Raw genomic sequence first — 20,337 nt, 5'->3', positions numbered from 1 at the left:
TATTTTTGATGTGCAATCATATTAGTGTATACCCCATAATTTAGCCCTAAGGGCTTTGGCTATGCATCTTACAAAATATTCTAGCTACTTTCAAGAAATTAGATTCTTTATTATGATTTCTGATGATTTAGTTTTTTTTCCAGGTTGGATGGTTGTTTCTATCTCCCAAGATGTGGAGCTTCTATGGGGTAGTGCAGGAGCTCCACATCTTTGTAGTTGGAAACCCTAGAAAACTAATCTTTTGATATGGTCGCTATATAGACAGTAATAGTCGCTCATTGGCGCGCATGTGTTTTTCCCCACTTTTGTGATCACTCTTATGGTGCACATACATGGTACAATTTTTTCATACAATCTTACCATTTCTATGTAATATAAGGGAACTGCCTAAATTATCCTTTCAGTGTATTTACTTAATTTAAAATTATACTACATAGAAATGGTAAGATTGGATGAAAAAATTGTACCACGTATGGCCACCATTAGAGCATTTATGCAGCTCGAAAAAGTCCAAAAATCCTAGCACCTTTGCTGAGATTGTATTGGTCCATTTTGAAGCTGCAAACATTTACATACAAACTGTGCATAAGCTAGCATGAACTGTGAAATAGTTTAATCTCAATGACCATCATATTATATAAATTCAACAAACTTAAAAAAATAAAATAACTGATTGTGACATACAGTTTTGTATTAAAAAAATAAAATATAATAGTTAATAGTGCATGAGCATTTAAACATTTTAGTACTGTAGTTATTCTTGTAATTTCTATCCCTGGTGATCTTCACTAAAATATGAAAAACACCAGCAGGATTACATTCCAACTTAATAAAAACTGTTAACATTTATTGTAACTGTACCAGAAAATTCTTTATTCACAACACCTCTCTATTTTTTTTTTTAAAGGGGAACTGAAGTAAGAGGTATACGGAGGCTGCCATATTTATTTCCTTTTAATCAATACCAGTTGCCTGGCAGCCCTGTTGGTCTATTTCTCTGCAGTAGTATCTACATAACATCAGAAACAAGCATGCAGCTAGTCTTGTCAGATCTGACTGTAAAGTCTGAAACACCTAATCTGCTGCATGCTTGTTCAGGTGCTATGGCTAATAGTATTAGAGGCAGAGGATCAGCACGGCTGCCAGGCAACTGGTATTGCTTAAAAGGAAATAAACATGGCAGCCTCCATATATCTCTCTCTTCAGTTCCCCTTTAATCTATACCCAACTAATAGTTGTTTTAAAGGACAAATGAAGTAAGAAGGATATGGAGGCTGCCATATTTATTTTCTTGTAAACAATGCAAATTGCCCGGCTGTCTTGCTGATTCTCTCCCTCTAATACTTTTAGCCATAGCAGCACGGTGGCGTAGTGGTTAACTCTCTCGCCTTGCAGCGCTGGGTCCCTGGTTCGAATCCCAGCCAGGGCACTATCTGCAAAGAGTTTGTATGTTCTCTCTGTGTCTGCGTGGGTTTCCTCCGGGCACTCCGGTTTCCTCCCACATTCCAAAAAAATAAATAAATAAACAAACATACGGATAAGTTAATTGGCTCCCCTTAACATTTTTTGGCCCTAGACTACAGTACTTACACTACATAATATAGACATATTGCAATGGTAGGGATTAGATTGTGAGCTCCTTTGAGGGACAGTTAGTGACAAGATATATATGTACACTGTACAGCGCTGCGTAATATGTCAGCGCTATATAAATACTAAATAATAATAATAGACCTTGAACAAGCATGCAGCAGATCAGGTGTTTCTGACATTATAGTCAGCTCTGACAAGATTAGCTGCATGCTTGTTTCTGGTGTTATGTTAGGTACACACTGAGATTTTCTGGCAGATTTACTATCAGATCTATTATTTCCAACATGTACAATATGATTTCCGACTGTTTTCCATTCATTTCTAATAAGAAAACTATCTGAAATCGATCAGAAATCAGAACGAACATGTTGGAAATAATAGATCTTACAGTAAATCTGCCACAAAATCTCTTAGTGTGTACCTAGCATTAGTCAGACACTACTGCAGCCAAATAGATCAGCAGGGCTGCCAGGCAACTGGTACGGTTTAAAAGGAAAAATATGGCAGCCTCCATAATCTCACTACAGTTGTCCTTTAAGACAAGGAAAATGAGTGTTTGTAAACAAGTAAATTCTGGTATGTTAAGGTAGCTATACCTCAGGCGATGATGGGCAGATTCAACCAAGAGACAAATCAATCTCTCTGATCAAATCTGATTAGAGAGAGATCTGTGGGCTGCCCTTATGCCGCAGTCCGATGCCCAAACAATATCAGCATGAAATCTCTCGGGAATCAGCTGCATCTGCCGCCTCGCCCTAGTGTATAAGTGTGTGCATTTATACATTATCTGTCCCGTGTCGCAGTGCCCATCTGTCTTCTGAATCCGCTGCTCTTCCATTAGCCCTATAGGCACCACATGTGTTATGTCACACACGCGCCATGTTGGCAGCTATACTGCTAAATGGAAGAGTGGCAGATATGAAAGACGGATGGGCACCGCAACCCAGGACAGGTAATGTCTAAATGCTCACATTTATAAACTGGGGGAACAGTGCCGGGGGTTTCATCACGTTTGTCCCAATATCGTTCACCGTTACCGCCGTGCACCCAATAGACCACAATGGGCCGACATCTTTTAGCATGTCTGATTGACATGCTCGGCACGGAAAGTCACATCGTCAATTGGGCATGCATTTGGCGCCACAGATTTTCCTCCGTTTCATAAATATTGAATCAGATGATCAATTGGCCAAGTTGCTAGATGTATAGGTGCCTTAATTATGGAAGGAGTTTTTTCACTGAAAAACCCAATTATCAATATTAACAAGAACTATACACCTGTGATTGCAAATACTATGACATCTGGATGGCTAACATAGCACATATGCATTTAAGATATAAAACCTGTAGAAAAAAAAATATTAGCAAGAGAGTTCCTTTGCTTATATGGAAATGTACAGCAGTCATATAATGCAAAGTATCTGTACTTTATAATGAGAAACAAATCTTGTGTGACAAATCCTCTTTAACAGGGCAAGGCACAGGAGGGATGATAGGTGGTATCTCTTGCTTTCTAGAAGGGAACCGTTTTTTGCCAGCTACCAAGTCCAAAACATCTTCCAGGATTACTTTAGCAAAGTCCTGATTTGTAGGCTTGTATATTTTTTCAGCTAACAATTCTTTATTTGTATTACTGTCTCTGTGGTGATTTCTCTGGCTATCACCTGCTTGTTGATTATTTGTCAGTCTTTTGCAGAGAGTCTGCATTCTGTACACATTGAAATTGTGATCTAGGATAGCCAGCTGTTTAGAAGCTACCAGTTCATTAAAGTAATGATTTTCTTTGCAGTGGTATTTCAAAGCGGTGTTGTGGAAAACCTCAAGCTCCCCTGTATTACAGAAATGCGAGAGATGTTTCAGATCTTTTAGAAGCCTGCTATGGAGAACAATGTCATTAAGTTTGGAATGTGCAACAGAACCATTAACTAGCCAATCATGTTTTATTTTTTCTTCAAAATTGAAATCCAAATGAAAGCAGTTTCTATACATTTGTCCTTCTTCCCACTCATGGGTATTTGTGGTGTGATAAATGATGGAAGACCATTTCTCCTGGAGTAACTGAGGACTTTGATCACAGGTGCTTGCTGACCACCACAGGTGACTCTTAGCGGGCAATACCCATTTTGCAAGGTCTCTACATGATGATTTTTTGCTGGCAATCATTAATTTATTTCCAATTGCTTTAGCCAAATGCCACACATTGTACTCATGCCAAATGTCACAGTAAGACTGCTGAAGTAATGTTCTTATTCCTGCATGTATATCCGTGCAAAGAACTTGGATTTCTACTCTTTCTGTTCTAAGCCGATTAAGGGCTATTTGAAAGGCTTTTTCCTCTAGAGTCATAGCACTAAATTCAGGTTGTAGTTGTAAAGTTTGGAAATCAACAATCTTTTTAGAGTTGTACTCCATTAATGAGTATGTGCAGTATTTCCTGTTGTGACCTAGAGAATCAAACTGTCCGTCTCCTGCAAGAATTACTGGTTCACTTTTTACAGATTCCAGAATTTTTGATCTTTCCATTTGCCAATGATAATTAATTGTTGGAAAGAGAAAAGTCATTTGATTAGCATAGTGAGTTGTATTCCTAATAGAGAAAACACCAAGGAATCTGAAAAATGAGTCAATCTTCATAAAATGCAAACCACTGCAAAGAATTGCAGCAGAAATAAGGATATTTCCCACAGGAATATGATTAATTAAGGGTTGACTCCGCCACAAGTAAAATGCATGTCCATTAGTGCATTTTGCTGAAACAGTAATAGCTGATCCTATTCTATATCTTTTGATTTTGTTTATTTTACCATTGCATTTTGTTGAACACTGACAGGCTGCGGAAAAAAGTAATTGATCCATGCAAGATTCAAACACAATGAATTTGTTTTCTTCAATGTGATTGCCATTATTTTTTGCTGGAGGCATGTAAATTAAAGACATGTCTAGATTTCTTGGATTCATTTCAGTAGCCTCGTTTCCAAACCTTACTTTTTGGTACCTGGCCTCCTCTTGCTCTATAGGTCTATAACTCTCATTCATTTTTGTTTGCTGATCAAAAATAGTATGGATTTTGCCAATGCTTTCGATTTCCAATACTGGATCCTTAACTGCATTGTAATTAAATGATGACAAACCGGGGGAAATCAAATTAACACCAGATACAACTGGTTGTCGTTTATATTTCATATTGTTTAATTCTGACTGATCCATTGGAGAAAAGGACTCCACTGAAGTGTCATCCCTAGGACTTAATCCACCAGCGCTAGAATGCTCAGGAGATTCCTGTATCGTAATTTCTTCAACAGATTTCTCACAGAGAGGGCTCTTCATAAGAGAACACTGAATTGCAACGGAACGATGTGTTGGACGTCTATTTGCTCCACATTTTTTATCTTCAACACCCCTTCTCTTATCAGACTGAGTAGACTTGTTTATATGCTCTATGTGTGCGTATGCAGAGATGCCAATTGAGCGTGTGTTTTTTACTGGCTTCTTTTTGGAAATTCTTTTTGTCAATAATATTTCTGGTGCTAATGAGGTTGTAGCAGCAGCAGATTCATAGACGACCTCAATTTCATTTCCCAAAAACTGTATGGATTCCGATTCCATCTCTGTAAGAACTGTAAATTCTGAACTTCGTTCTTCTGCCCCATGGGTATGGACAAATGATTTAGACAGTGAAGAGGAGTGGTCTACTTGTATACTTCCTCTAGATGGTGTGATGGTGTGATGTGTTGAAGGCAACCATGATGAAGTGCCCCATTCAGTTTCTTCCGTGCGCATTCGCTTTGCATAGTTATGTGTGGAAAATTGCTCTTCCTCCAAATTTAAGGATGGGACAGCTTCCTTTGTTAAATGAAGATATAAACCACGTTTTTCGTAACTCTGGCTGGTGAAATGTTTTGAGCATATTCTATATGCTCCTTGCCGATCTGAAAATATTCTAGTGGTGAGATCTTCAACTTCTTTCTCATTAACTTTTAATATAAGTAGCCATGTCTTTATTCTGTTCATATCTCGAGGAAAGATATGCATCCTCACATCTTCACCTTTTTTCTTCCATAAGGACTTGCATCCCTTTACAAAACAGGAAGGCATTCTGTGGAAAAAATGTACAGGAAACCACATTTTAGAAACACTTTCAACAATACAGCATGACTAATCTCTTTCTACAAATAAAATGATTGATTTTTTATAGAGTTCACATTATCTAGGTAGCTTTGGAAAATGGTGCCTATGACGAGAACTGAAACATCCATAACTTAGTGCATTTTTTTTAAAAAGCTTTCATGTTTTCTCTGCAGTATACCAAAATTACTTGTCTGACTTCAAAGCCAATCTGTAGGCCAATATTTAATGGAACCCTGGGAAGAGGAGTAAATTGATAATCTGGATTTACCTGGGGCTTCCTCCAGCCCCCCCAGCACACGAGGTCCCCCGGCATCCACATGGTCCCTTCCATGGTTCCGGTAATCCGCATCGTCATGCCGGTCTCTGTAAGTGTCCTGTGTGGTTCTCTAAAGACTGAGCAGCGCAGGAGGGTTACAACAACTCGAGTGATGGAGCACACGTGCGACTTCAACAAAGTCGCTGGATTATCAGAGCCGCCAGCGGGTCCACAGAAGGGACCAAGAGGACGCTGGGGGACCACGCGGGCTACAAGGGGGGATCTGGAGGAAGCCCCAGGTAAGTCCAGATTTTCAATTACCCCTCTGCTCAAGGTCCCTTTAAAACTAGTAGCAGGAGAAAGTCTATCTTACCAGGTTGAAAAACTAGAGTCTGCAGAGTACTGTGTGAGCATTTTGCATGCTTCCCAGGTACCTTGCTATTATATTTGAGCCCTGAACAATATCTACGAATGAAATAGAACATTTTGGCCATGGTTAATTCCTCATGCTACAGCATCTCCCCCAGTCTGCAACAAACACTCATTTAAACCTCGTACACACTGGAAGATCGTTCCATGATCAAATACAGAAGCTATCAGGTGATGTGAACAACAGCAGAAGACTGCAACTGAAATGCCAAACGATTGTAAACTGATGCGATTGTTAAACGATGCAAAATGTGACTTTGTAGAAAAATACTGTGGGGGAGTGCCCTAGGCTTCACAGACATTGTTTAAAAAGCTAACAAGCTCAGTACACTCTGCTGATAATGAATGATTATCTCTATACATACTGCTGATGATGAACGATCATGAATGATATCCGTTGACGTGATCCGAAAAATTGGTTGTTCAAAATGCCCGAGCACTGTCGGGGATCTGTAGTTCATTGTTACTCTGTAATCACTTAAAATGACGGATTAATATCCAGTGAAACCAAATATTAAATTAAACTACCAATCCTACCTAATAAAACCTAAGTGTCGCTGCATCCAGCAGCTGTCCATGTCTCAGGTTTTTTGTTACTGCGCATGTGCGCAGTAACGGACAGCTGGGACCAGGGAGCTGGGTGGGTGCGTGGCGGTTACGTGCGCACGCATGCGCACTGCCGGCGCCGGCCGTAAACAGACCTATAGCCCGTTTTTAAATGGGCTTGGGTCTACTAGTCTATGTATAATTATACAAATAAATAACTCACATGCACTATGTCAACAATAAATATGTTACTGCACAAAAAAAGGATTGACGCTTGGATGCATGTGAACTTTTAATACACCATTAACACAAATACAAAATTTAGAAACCAGCAAAGATATTAATTATGTGATATCTAAACTAACACATTAACAATTTCACCAGGCTGACTCCAGAGAAATCAGAGGGGCTGCAGTCCCCAATGACTTAATCGTTACAGTCCAAAATCTGACTCATTTGGTAGCTGTAAATTCCACAATATTAAAATGTGGATAGATTGAATTGGCAGTGGCTCTAGGGGAGTAACAAGCATCGCATATGAAGACCTAAGGAATATAGTGGCCAATCCACAGTCATCTATAACAAGAATTTACCCCTAGAGCCACTGTCAATTCAATCTATCCACATTGTAATATTGTGGAATTTACAGCTACCAAATGGGTAGCTGTAGTAGTAACATGTAGTTCATTGTTCCCTTAAACCGTCACATTTATGATTTTTAAATGATACTTGGACAATGGGTTGTTCATCAGTGCCAATAATTGATACCTTGTCATAAAAAACAAGTGAACTTAGTGCAAAAATACTACATGAAGTGGTAAAATTGGCCAATCAAAATTGGATGTGTGTATGTACCCTTAAGGTGGTCACACACAGGTTGCATTTTTTCCTGTTCGATTTTACCACAATTTGATAACAATGATTGATTGTAAAGAAAAAAAACTTTTTTATTATTTACCTGGGGAACCAAATTCCCTGTTTTATTATTATTATTGGAGGTGTTGGAAAAATTTGGGCCAACTTTGGCAACAATTGTATGGTGTGTCATAAGAGTGTCAATTGTATTCAGCCTGAATAAATAATATGGAAGTGTTGAGTACATAGCAAACTTTGTATAAACAAGAAAAAGGATGGAATTATAAAAGTGTGTGTGTGCTTATTATAGTATTGTATGCAATGTGAAAATATGCACAGTATATGGAGAAGTAACGGTTATATAGAATAATAAAATGTAACTGCTTTGTACTTTATTTATTTAATTAACAGAAATCAATGAGCAGATGCAGAAAAAAAAAAAGTGTTAAATGCAGGGCTGTGGAGTCAGCGCAATTTTGGGTGCCTGGAGTCAGAGTCTGAGTCGGGAAAAGATGCACCGACTCCGACTCCTTATGAATTTAAACTGTAAATAAAAAATATGATAAAATGTTCTATTTCTCAGATAATAGTCATCATAAATAATTTATACATACAGTAATAGCTGTGCTTAGTCCACAAAAATGAAATAAACAAATCAAAATTAGTTACTTGTGCTGCTTCAATAAAGCAGTCCACGTATTTATATACATATCTGATTGTGACTGTACAGTATATATGATGTGTACACAGGAATCTCATATATACTAAATAACATCTATGCTGTAAGAATAAAGCCTGATGTGTAGCTGTGTCACTAATAAAAATGGTCAATAAGATGGAAATAATTCTGTGTTGATGCTGATTTATGCAAATGTATGCACCCCTAGTACTACAGTGTAACAAAGTAAACCTGAGGCAGATAAAATTAAAGTTGTATACATGCCTGGGGCTACCTCCAGCCCTCTTCAGGCTAATCAGTCCCTCGCTGTCCTCCTCCACCACCTGAATCTTCTGCTATAAGTCCAGGTACTTGAGCCAGTCTGGCGTAGTGCGCATGCACACATTCTGCCACCGAAAGCGTACTACACTGTTCCTGGCTGTGGGAGCGGCATGTGGCCGGACTGCGCTGACTGGCTGAATTACCGGGACTCATAGCAGAAGATCCAGGTGGTGGAGAAGGACAGCGAGGGACTGATGGCCTGAAGGGGGCTGGAGGTAGCCTAAGGTATGTATAAAACTTAAATTTCATCTGCCTCAGGTTTACTTTGTTACACAGTAGTACTATACTCTACATATGCACTCCCCACTGAGAATGTTGTGCAAATTGAACACAGAGGTGTTGTCTATCACCCATAAACCTGGTTCAGATTGTGCATGAAGAATGTTTAAGAGGAAGAATCGCCTTATTCTCCTGCAGAGTACATGCACATCATTCTTACATGTACCCACAGTCACATTGCCTAGTGCATAGGTTCTCAACGTGTGGTACGCGTACCCCAGGGGGTACTTCTGATGGTTCCAGGGGGTACTCGGGCTTGATATACTTAACCAAGAATAACAAATTTAGAGATTTAGAAAATGATAAATCTTATTTAAACAACAACAAGTTAACATTCTAGCTAGTTAAAAGCAATAGTAAATGCTTGGAAATTGTTTAGAACCAATTATCATGTACTACAATCAAATATATATTTGTCAAGGGGTACTTGTGATACTTTTTACTATGCTAGGGGGTACTTGGTGATTACTGGGTTTTAAAAGGGGTACATACCAATAAAATGTTGAGAAACACTGGCCTAGTGCATGATAGATGTTCTTTGTTCCAGTCTGTACCTTTTACAAAGTACTCTTACTAAGGACTAGTTTTAGTCTAAAGCGAATAAATATGGCAGTCTACATATCCTCACTTCAGTTGTCTTTTAAAATTCCTAAGCGTTGGCAGTTAAGAGACGAATTTCGTGTTACATACTTTCAATCAACAAGATTGCAATATGCAAATTAGAGGCTGGATGGAGCAATTAGTGGCTGGATGGTGTAATGGTTAAGGGCTCTGCCTCTGACGCAGGGTTCGAATCTCGGCTCTGCCTGTTCAGTAAGCTAGCACCTATTCAGTAGGAGACCTTAGGCAAGTCTCCCTAACACTACTACTGCCTATAGAGCGTGTCCTAGTTGCTGCAGCTCTGGCGCTTTGAGTCCGCCAGGAGTAAAGCACGATATAAATGTTATTTGTCTTGTCTTGTCTAGAGGAGTCGGAGGAATCCTGAACTGAGGAGTCGGAGAATTTTCGTACCGACTCCACAGCCCTGAGTTTTAACCACTTCAGTCCACTTTACCCTTACTATCAATAGCCATTTTCACCAGTCAGTGCTCCTCCTATTCATTTGGCCATAACCTTATCACTGCATCTCACACCTGAATAAACTATTCCTTATTTTTGTCAACACAAATTAAGCTTTTTGTGGGCGATACTTGTTTTGAAAGTATCTCCTGGCTGTCTCAATGCTCAGCCGTTGTGCCGTGCGAGAGTGCAGGGCATTGGCTTAGGGCTCTTGCTCCTCCCATCATCCACTCTTCTATGTGCTGGTTGTGACGGTCGGGTTCACCAGCAGAACCACGCCATATGCGCAATCATACAAAATATGATATGGAGTACCCCTTTAAATTCATTAGCCTGCTTTTAGAAAATGAGTGTTCTTCCATCTCACAACCCCTGCACTGGGGGGGGGGGGGGGGGGGGGATGTGTTTGTACTTACTGAGAGAATCCATTTACCCTAAAACCAGAGCCATTCACATAGCTCACAAATCTACTACAAAAGGTATTGATAAGAAGATATATGGACAAGAAAACATTCTGCATGTCCAAGCCAGCCACACAGAGGCAATTAAGTATTTATTCCGCCCAATGATGGCAGAGTCACTGGTTCCTACTTCAAAGGTGATACTAGCTATGCCTGGACAAACAGACCGGGTCGTAAAATCATTAGGACCCATTCACATTCCTGCACGTAGCCTGTCCGGCAGAAACCCAGAGACATGTCCCTTAATGAGACTTTAATATCTCATTTCATAGTAGTCCATAATTAGATGGATATTGCGGAACCGTTTGGGCCCAGCGGTCCACAACTCGCAGTGCGCCATGCGACCAGCGCAGCACATCTGAGACGTTAATCGATCACATAGTTGCCTCACAGCCTGAGATATCGATTACATAGACAGGGAAGGTGTCACTCCAAGCGAGTTTGATATCGATTGGTTCAGCGCATGATGACAGAATGTAAAATGTTGGGTTTTTATATGATATGTCAGATATCCGCTGAGTTATGGCATAATTGGAGAAAATGCCAATTCTGTCCCTCAGACAATAGGGGCGGGCTTCAGCAGCCTGAGGTCAGATTGCTAAGTGTGGGAAAACCTCTCATTACCATCCACACCTTCTGGCAGAGAAAGGGTTACAACTGACTGGACACTCAGGCTGGGAGAGAGTCCTGCTGCAGCCATGCATACCATCAAAGGATTGGCATTTCATTCTACCAAAGGACTTCTATCTATTCCACAGAACTTTCCATAACTGGACTTCATATCTTCTGTTGGACTTATTATCGCAAAGGACATGGTAACTTGACAAATTGCTCAGACTATCAATAGCTATTTTCCCATTTAATCCTTATTTCTGTATAGATTGGTTTCATTTGTTATATTTTTGTTCTGCATTATTTCCTTAAACGATAAAAAATCGTTTGTCTAAGTGCTGTTCTGGAAAATCTCCGCCAAACGGATTTGCATCTCCTTAGAGACGTTACTGTAACGATCGGTGTAACACAGAGAGGGTCTAATTATTGGTGATCTGCAGTATCACCAAAAATACAGATATATACCTGATTATTGATGATCTGCAGTATCATCGATAATCAGATATATTGCTAACCTCTGAACACCTGAGTAATATGAGTGTTTGGTGCAACAGTAATACTTTGAGAACAATATCTGGAGGACAGGTACAAAGGCAGTAAGGAATACTGCACTAGGGAATGAGTACCTTTCAGCAGCCTGAGAATCTCCCGCAGGGAGGAGTCAGACTGGGAGAGGAAAGGACCAGAGCGTGAGTGACACCAATAGGAGGATGTCACTGACTGATCTGTGAACTATCTCTAAACTGAGGAGATAGTTCTCAAGGTCGGGCAAGCCAGGTCGGCAACACACGGACATACAAAGTACAAAGACAGGAGGCTGATTCGGTAATCCTAAGGCACGCAGGGTTTGGCAACAGATTATCAGATATAGCAAAGTACCGAATCAGTGAACAGAAGAGTGGTCAGGAAAGCAGTAAGTCATAACAGATAATAAACAATGCCTAGTCTTGGGTGTGAGCTCCGTGATCATCAACACCCTGGAACTAGTCTGACATATAACAGAATGGTAACACAAGTCCCTAATCTTGGGTGTGAGGTCCTTGATCATCAACACCCTGGAACTAGTCTGAAGTATAACAGAATGATAACACAAGTCCCTAATCTTGGATGTGAGGTCCTTGATCATCAACACCCTGGAACTAGTCTGAAGTATAACAGAATGATAACACATGACCCTAATCTTGGGTGTGAGGTCCTTGATCATCAACACCCTGGAACTAGTCTGAAGTATAACAGAATGATAACACATATTCTGACAATAAGGTCTGAGTGCTTCCATGTAGTGATCACAACGGCAGACAACCAGCGAATGACCAGCACCCGGTATATATAGCACAGCGCTCTCCAGCGCCTCCCCTAAGTGCTGGACCAATGGGAACTGGCTGAATCGTCAGCTGACCGGCTTGGTCAGCTGACTCCCTTCTGGCTGTCATAAAAGTTCTGCCTCTCAGCGCGCGCGTCCTTCTGAACCTGTGTGGACTATCAGTCCCAGCCACACCAGACATGTGTTGCGTACCACCCGCCACGCTGGACGCGGAACCAGCCGCACCGCTATCAGGGCATGCGGCGGTTTCTCCGCGTTCAGCCATACTGGCAGATGTAGGCCTACGCATGCAAAACGCAGCGTTGGATGCGGAATCAGCCGCCTTGTTCTGAGCACACGCGGCGGCTTTTCCGCGTTTTCTCACAGTTACCATAACTGTTTTGATATTAATATCGTTAGTTTTGCTATCTCTAGAAAGGTTGTCAAATTAACCCTTTTTCCAACAGGATTTAGCTAGAGTTAGGCTTAGCGCATTCGCACGCTTTATTACGGATTGATGGCAGCGACCTGGCCTCTATATGAGAGCCCAGATTGTATATACAATTGAAATTGGACTGTGTGTGGACTCACCAACCAATCCAAAAGGTTACTTTGCCTGCAGTGCTGACTGCCTGATTTCCTCAGGGTCTGAGGCTTTATGGTAAATCTGCAGCAAAGGGAACAGGAATTGCTGGGTGACTGCGCATACGTCACACTGGTGCACTGTATAGGCTCCACCTCCTTCATATAGAAAACAGTGGCTGTGCTCTGGGCTCAGGAGTCGGAGTCGAGGCAATTTTTGGTACTTGGAGTCGGAGGTTTCATAAACTGAGGAGTCAGAGTCGGATGATTTTTGTACCAAATGCACAGCCCTGGTAAGTATTAGACTTAAAGGGATACTGTAGGGGGGGGGGGGGTCGGGGGAAAATGAGTTGAACTTACCCGGGGCTTCTAATGGTCCCCCGCAGGCATCCTGTGCCGTGCAGCCGCTCACCGATGCTCCGGCCCCGCCTCCGGTCCACTTCTGTAATTTCTGTAACTTCTGTCAGAAAACCCTTGCGCCTGCGTTGCCGTGTCCTCGCTTCCCCTGATGTCACCAGGAGCGTACTGCGCAGGCACAGACCATACTGGGCTTGTGCTATACACTCCTGGTGACATCAGCGGGAACGAGGACACGGCGACGCAGGCGCAGGGGTTTTCTGACTTTAAAGTCGGAAATTCCAGAAGTGAGCCAGAGGCGGGGCCGGAGCATCGGTGAGTGGCTGCGCGGGCACAGGATGTCTGCGGGGGACCATTACAAGCCACAGGTAAGTTCAACTCTTTTTCCCCCGACCCCCCTACAGTATTCCTTTAAGCTGGCCACTAACTGTCCAATTTCTAGCGAAAAATCGTTAGAGCAATCAGAAATTCTGATCAGATTGGTTGTAAATCTCAGTTGATGGGCACAATCGATAATGAACGATTATAAAAAAAAATAAAAAATCTTCTGATTGAATTTTCGTTGAACCAAAATTTGGATTTTCTTGTTGGTCGTGATAGATAGGAAGCAACGATTGGTTAGTTGATGGTGTAGTGAACTATTTTTCGTCCGATCAGAATCTCTGATCGCTCGATTTTTTCGCTAGAAATTGGACCGTTAGTGGCCACCTTAAGGAGTCAACATCAACTAACATTTGTAAAGCGCTTTTCTCCCATAGGACTCAAAGCGCATAAGTATGGCTCAGACCAATTATTGGTTGATTGGTAAATACAGAGGAAGAGTTCTATAAGTCCGGAAATGCCAGGCTAAACAGGTGGCTTTTCAGTCTGAATTTGAATAACTCCAGGGATGGGGCTGTCTTTACTGGGTGTGGTAGGAAGTTCCAAAAAGTAGGGGCAGCATGACAGAAAGCTCTGTCTTAAAGGTTTTGAGGTGCACTCTGGGAGTGACCAAGTTTATAGAACCTGCTGATTTGAGGTTGTGAGAGGTGTGGTGCAGCTTCAGCAAGTCCTTCATGTATCCAGGGCCCAAATTGTACAGGGATTTGAATGTCAGCAGTCCAATCTCGAAGAGTATTCTCCATTCTACTGGTAGTTAATGAAGGGTCGGTGTAATGTGACAGTGGTGAGGCTGGTTTGATAGCAACCTGGCAGCAGCATTCTGCACTAATTTCAGGCGGAGCAGGTCCTTTTTGGGGAGGCCTGCATAATGGGCATTGCAGTAGTCCAGCCGTGATGTGATGAAGTGTGTGAACTAGGGTTTGGAGTTCCTCTGGGGGAATCAGATGTTTAATTTTTGCAATGTTCTTCAGATGAAAGTAGTAAGATTTGACTACGGATGGAATTTGGTTTCTGAAACTCAATTCCCCATTAATTAGCACACCAAGGCTGCGCACAAGGTTGGAGCTGTTTATGTCTGAATTCCCAATCCTGATTGGTGTTGATTTAGGATAGAGCTGTTTTGATGGCAAGCACTGGCTTTGAACAACAAGGACCTCAGTTTTGTCAGCATTCAGTTTCAACCAGTTATTCTTCCACGCCTGTAAAAGCAAGAATTTATTTTTGGAGTAGGGTCTGTTCCACCAGGTTTGAAGGACAGGTATATCTGTGTGTCATCGGCGTAGCAGTGGTACAGCAGGCCATGTTGTTGGATAATTGTACCGAGTGGTAACATGTAGATTGCAAACAGCAGAGGGGATAGGATTGATCCTTGTGGCACTCCAAATTTTAGAGGTGCAGGGTTGGACATTATAGTTCCTAGGGATACTCTCTGGGTTCTGTCAGTCAGGAATGATCTGAACCACTGGAGTACTGATCCATTGATGCCACAGTACTCCTGCAGTCTGTTGAGCAGGATTTCATGGTCAACTGTATCAAAAGCTGTTGAGAGATCCAACAGGATTAGGATGGGACATTCCCCTCTGTCCCTTGCCATGAGCAGATTGTTGCAGACTTGGATCAGCTGTGGTGTTTCTTAAAGCCAGATTGTAGAAGAGTCTGAGCCATTTTGGGTACCTGGAGTTGGAGGTTTCATAAACTGAGGAGTCGGAGTTGGATGATTTTTGTACTGACTCCACAGCCCTGGCTGTGCTGCTTGCTCCATGCATGCAAGCTGCTGCAGTAGTGATGTGCCTCTGAGTGAGGGTACCCTGGCTGCAGCAAAAAGGACACAAGACTAGAGCTGAACGATTTTCGATTTAAAACCAAAAATCGTGATCAGGGGCATGATGATCTCAAGATCGTCACAGCGGCGGTTTTGTCTCTGGATCTATTTCAATTGAATACAGGGACCCGGCTGGCAGTTCTCATGTCGGGGAACGCTAGAGCAGCGTCCCCGCTGTTGCCATGGCACCGCATTACCACACGGCGCACTAAAGTCTCTTCATTCACCCCCATAGCTCTGTTAGGGGCAAACTTCATGAAGCTCCGCCACCACATGCTGCGCATATCCCGCTGCTCTGACCTCAAGAATGCCGGGCAACCAGGAGCCTTGTCAGCACACCTTCACACAAACCTGGCAACAGTCCAGATTTCCCACTTTGGGCTCTATTCATAAAAGGTTACCGCAAGTTTTCTGCTTAAAACAGCGGATTTTCCCGTCCATTTAGCAAAGTGGGCATTCATAAAAGCTGCTCCCGCATGAAAATCTACAATCCCCCAGCAGAGCGAGAAATTTCCGCCTTCTCCAATGTTTTTCTAGATTTATCTAGAAAAAAAGTAACAAAATGGCCATTCATAAAGATTAGAGGAAGCGGTATGTGGACGGGAAATACCGCTTCCTCTGATTTTGCGGATTGCATACAAGTGAATGGGACAGACCTCCCAGAGAGAGCAGTGCACGGAGGGACTCTGCCGGCTGAAGTGTTTCCGCATGCCTTCCGACAGCTTACCGCCAGCTTTCAGCGGGAGAACTCCGCACTTGCATCGCAGCTGGCAATATTTTTATGAATTACCACCCAGAAGTCTAAAACACCGCTGCAGTATTTTCCCTCCAGGAGTTTTTTCGCCACAAATTTTTTATGAATAGAGCCCTTTGTGAGGCTTGATCCTGCGACAGCCAGCCTGTGTCCTGGGTTGGGGAGAAATCAGGATGGAGAGAGGCAGAAGGATCACACAAGAGAGCAGAGTACAGTCACCGCGGGGCATGCTTCCTATAGAGAGCAATGAATGACGTCAGTACAAAGCCCCGCGGTGACTGCTCTGCTCTGTCTCTACAGTCTCCTCTCCTGCATGGCGTCTTCTTCCTATCACTTGTCTTTTGCGGAATACTCCGCTGTCCTCTGCTCAGGCTATCGCACTTCAGCAGCCGTGCCTTCTGACCCTCCCTCCCCCTCCTCATCGGAACACTATCTGCACAATTACTGGAGGAGGGGATGGGCACAGAAGCCTAACTCTGAGCTTCTCTCCTTGTGCTATGTGGATGACTCTGCAGTGAAGTGGGTAATCTCTGTTCAGAGCATCCCATCTCCCTTTAGAAACTTTACACCAGGTGGGTGTCCTGTTGATTGGCAGACTGGGTGTAAAGGTGGCTTACAAGCAACTGCAGCGTTTGTTAGGCTTTTACTTCACTTCTGATTTATAATTTGTTGTAAAAAAATCTATAGTGGTGCAAGATCTGATGTAACATCTTATACAGGACATGTAGGAGCTCTTCTTGTGTACTTGATTTACTGGTCAGCTGAGGTGCTTGACAACAAAATTCCTATGGTCAGCTGCATAAGGTTCACATGATGGTGTACTTAGTGACTGTTTGGTGCATCAAAGCTGAACTCTGGGTACAGTCAAACAAGCCAGGCTTATCTGCTCTCAGTATTCTAAAAATACACTTTTGCTTATTAATTTTTAGTGGTATGCAACTATACATGACGAGGGGTGTGCTGGGGGCGTGTCCTACAGTGTCACTCTTTCTCATCCATCTCAAAAAGTTGGGAGGTATGCTTCACCTCCAGCACAGCATGCACTGACAAGCCTGCAGTGCATTGTCTCCGGCAGACAGCTTGGCTAAGAGTAGGAGCTTTCCTAAATGTGAGGCTGCAGATGATAGGAGAAGCTTCTCTCCAGCTGCCACACTACCTGCTGTACTGTCACCTCTAAAGAGACTGCAGCATGGAGGGTCCCCTTCACTGAGCAGCCAAGTCTCTGTAGAATATGCTGGATATGACAAAACAAAAGTACAGCTTTAGGTAACACCTGCATTAAATGGGGATGTTTCATAGCTTACTGATCTTGTACAAACTTGGAGGTTGGATTCTGTGCATATTGCTTTCTACACTTTTTCCCTACTACTTCCAACTGTTCTCAAATTGGCACCATTTTGTTAGTTGGTTGGAAAGTTTTGACGTTTGTGTTTTGCTATGTAATAACATCTCTGAATATGCCGGTGCATTCATAAATCAATAATAATATCTCTGCTGTTCTGGCTAACCTGTACTGCGACCTATAATGGGGGCACTCATACTCACCATCAGTGTTCTGATCCATCGTTGCGCACTGTAAATCGTGAATCGAAATTTCAGACAGAAATTGTGCAATTCAATCTTTTTCTAAAATCGTTCAGGCCTACACAAGACCACACAGTGCAAACAGTCAGAGGCACAGTGAGGAAGGGAAGGACTGCCAGACTACTGCTGGAGGAGCTACTTCGACAGACAGGTCAGTTTACAGTGCGGCTGCATAATAAGGAGGGGATACATGCATCATTTAGGCCCACTAATTACCAATGACTTGGGTGGGTGAGAGCACTTGCTCAGGACTGACAGCACCCTGGCTGTACCCTACACCACTTTTAGGCTGGAAACACAACAGAGAGCACTTTTGGTATCTTTTCATTTTTTTTTTTTTAAATCTCCCATTGATATGCATTAAAAGCCCCACCCCTTCCCCACACAAAACAAAATGAGATCATGGCTATTTTGCCGCAGTTTTACCATAAATCAATGGGAGCAATTTTTTTTAAATGAAGACAACAGAAAAAACGCTCTCCAATGTGTCAGGGTCCTTATAGTTCCCCTATCAGGACATATCCTCCAGTCCGCCCTGTCTGTCCGTTCGCTCCAGTCTGCCCTGTCTACAGAGCCGAGACAAGGTCCTCCAGCACCCAAGGCTGAGACAGCAAAGTACGCCCCTCCATCCCTCCCACCCCAGCCGTCTCACACTGATTGCTATTAGACTAAGAGGCACCCCAGGGCCCCCAACACCTTAATCTCTAGTTATGTGGCTTGCAGTCACGGTCATGTATCCCCTTTTCTTATTTCTTTCTGCTTCAAACACAATTGGGAATTACAGCTGAATTAATTGTGCACCCCCTCCTACACTGCGCCCTGAGCCTCTCTAGCCTCTGCCCGTCCGTTCCCTCCAGTCCGCCCTGTCTGTCCGTTCCCTCCAGTCCGCCCTGTCTGTCCGTTCCCTCCAGTCCGCCCTGTCTGTCCGTTCCCTCCAGTCCGCCCTGTCTGTCCGTTCCCTCCAGTCCGCCCTGTCTGTCCGTTCCCTCCAGTCCGCCCTGTCTGTCCGTTCCCTCCAGTCCGCCCTGTCTGTCCGTTCCCTCCAGTCCGCCCTGTCTGTCCGTTCCCTCCAGTCCGCCCTGTCTGTCCGTTCCCTCCAGTCCGCCCTGTCTGTCCGTTCCCTCCAGTCCGCCCTGTCTGTCCGTTCCCTCCAGTCTGCCCTGTCTGTCCGTTCCCTCCAGTCTGCCCTGTCTGTCCGTTCCCTCAAGTCCGCCCTGTCTGTCCGTTCCCTCCAGTCTGCCCTGTCTGTCCGTTCCCTCAAGTCCGCCCTGTCTATCCGTTCCCTCCAGTCCACTCTGACTGTCACTTCAGTCTGCTCTATCTGTTGCCTTCTGTCTGCCCTGCCTATTCTTTCCCTCCAATCGGCCCTTAGCAGGCTGCACTCAATCCTGTCCTTTTGTTTTAGAGGGGTGTAAATTAACCAAATGCGGACTGATGCAGTTTAAATCTACGTCGGGCGGGTGGCGCTGCGGTTCTGACTGGACGTACTTTCTGACTCGCCGCTTTCTACCCGCCACAATGTGCTGCCCTGCCGCCTCTTTGACGGCAGAGCAACGTGAGCTGGGCAGGAGCTGTCTTCATTGGCTCCTGGCCCTGTCATTACTGTAAGCCAATCCCATTGCCTTACATTGAGTGACAGGATCAGGAGCCAATGAAAGCGGCTCCTGACCAGTGCACAGCGCTCTGCCGTCATAGAGTCGGCAGAGAGAGCAGCCTCCGGCGGAGACAGAGCGGCGTGACCGTTGGGAGCGACGGATTATTGTGGCAATTTGTCGGAATGCGGCGTTTTAGCATACCAACAGCCTCTAGGCCTTAAGGGGGCAGAGGCTACTGCTGGTACCGAAGTGGTTATTACCCAGCACCAGGTGTCATATGCCCTAGATATGCCAATGCTCCAGTACACTTGACAACATCCCTCCCCACTTGACAACATCCCTGCATGAGCTCACCACATAAGTTTCTCCCAGTTTCATGCTGTCTATCGGTAAAGCCGCAAGAAGTATAGCATAGAACGTCTTGTGTGTGCAGAGCGAGCGACAACCCTACCTGCAGTACACGACTGGCCGTAACACACCAGCTCCTTTCCCCAAAGCGTGTTGCTATCCAGCATCCACACCTGCCTCCTCCCAGCGGCCCGCGCGCCGTTATCCAATCCCACCACCAGCCAGACCCAACTAGGACACCTGGCCAATCAGCTGTGAACGAGGAGGGTCTATCTAGCCAACAACCTGCCTTGCCCGTCAGCGAACAACCAGACCGAGCAAAGGCATTTGTCGACTGTGACGACACGTAATGAAAAACCGCCCGACTTCCACGAATAATAACGTCGGAACAGT

The 20,337-nt window shown here is 43.6% G+C and overlaps 1 protein-coding gene across 1 annotated transcript; it reads right to left on the bottom strand.

The window, feature by feature from the left end:
* Window positions 1–732: 732 nt before the first annotated feature.
* On the bottom strand, window positions 733–20,276 carry LOC137517697 (uncharacterized). Its single transcript, XM_068234704.1, has 2 exons — window positions 20,048–20,276; window positions 733–5,689 (listed from the first exon to the last, which is right to left on the bottom strand). The coding sequence occupies exon 2, from the start codon at window positions 5,686–5,688 to the stop codon at window positions 3,022–3,024; it is 2,667 nt and encodes an 888-aa protein (XP_068090805.1). The 5' UTR covers window position 5,689; window positions 20,048–20,276; the 3' UTR covers window positions 733–3,021.
* Between the last annotated feature and the right edge of the window lie 61 nt (window positions 20,277–20,337).

The sequence above is a fragment of the Hyperolius riggenbachi genome, chromosome 5, assembly GCF_040937935.1.
Source record: "Hyperolius riggenbachi isolate aHypRig1 chromosome 5, aHypRig1.pri, whole genome shotgun sequence".
Classification (NCBI taxonomy): domain Eukaryota; kingdom Metazoa; phylum Chordata; class Amphibia; order Anura; family Hyperoliidae; genus Hyperolius; species Hyperolius riggenbachi.
This window is presented reverse-complemented; position numbering and strand designations above follow the sequence as displayed.

Excerpts from the sequence above, each read along its gene's own strand:
- LOC137517697 (XM_068234704.1), bottom strand. The coding sequence starts at position 5,688 with ATGCCTTCCTGTTTTGTAAAGGGATGCAAGTCCTTATGGAAGAAAAAA.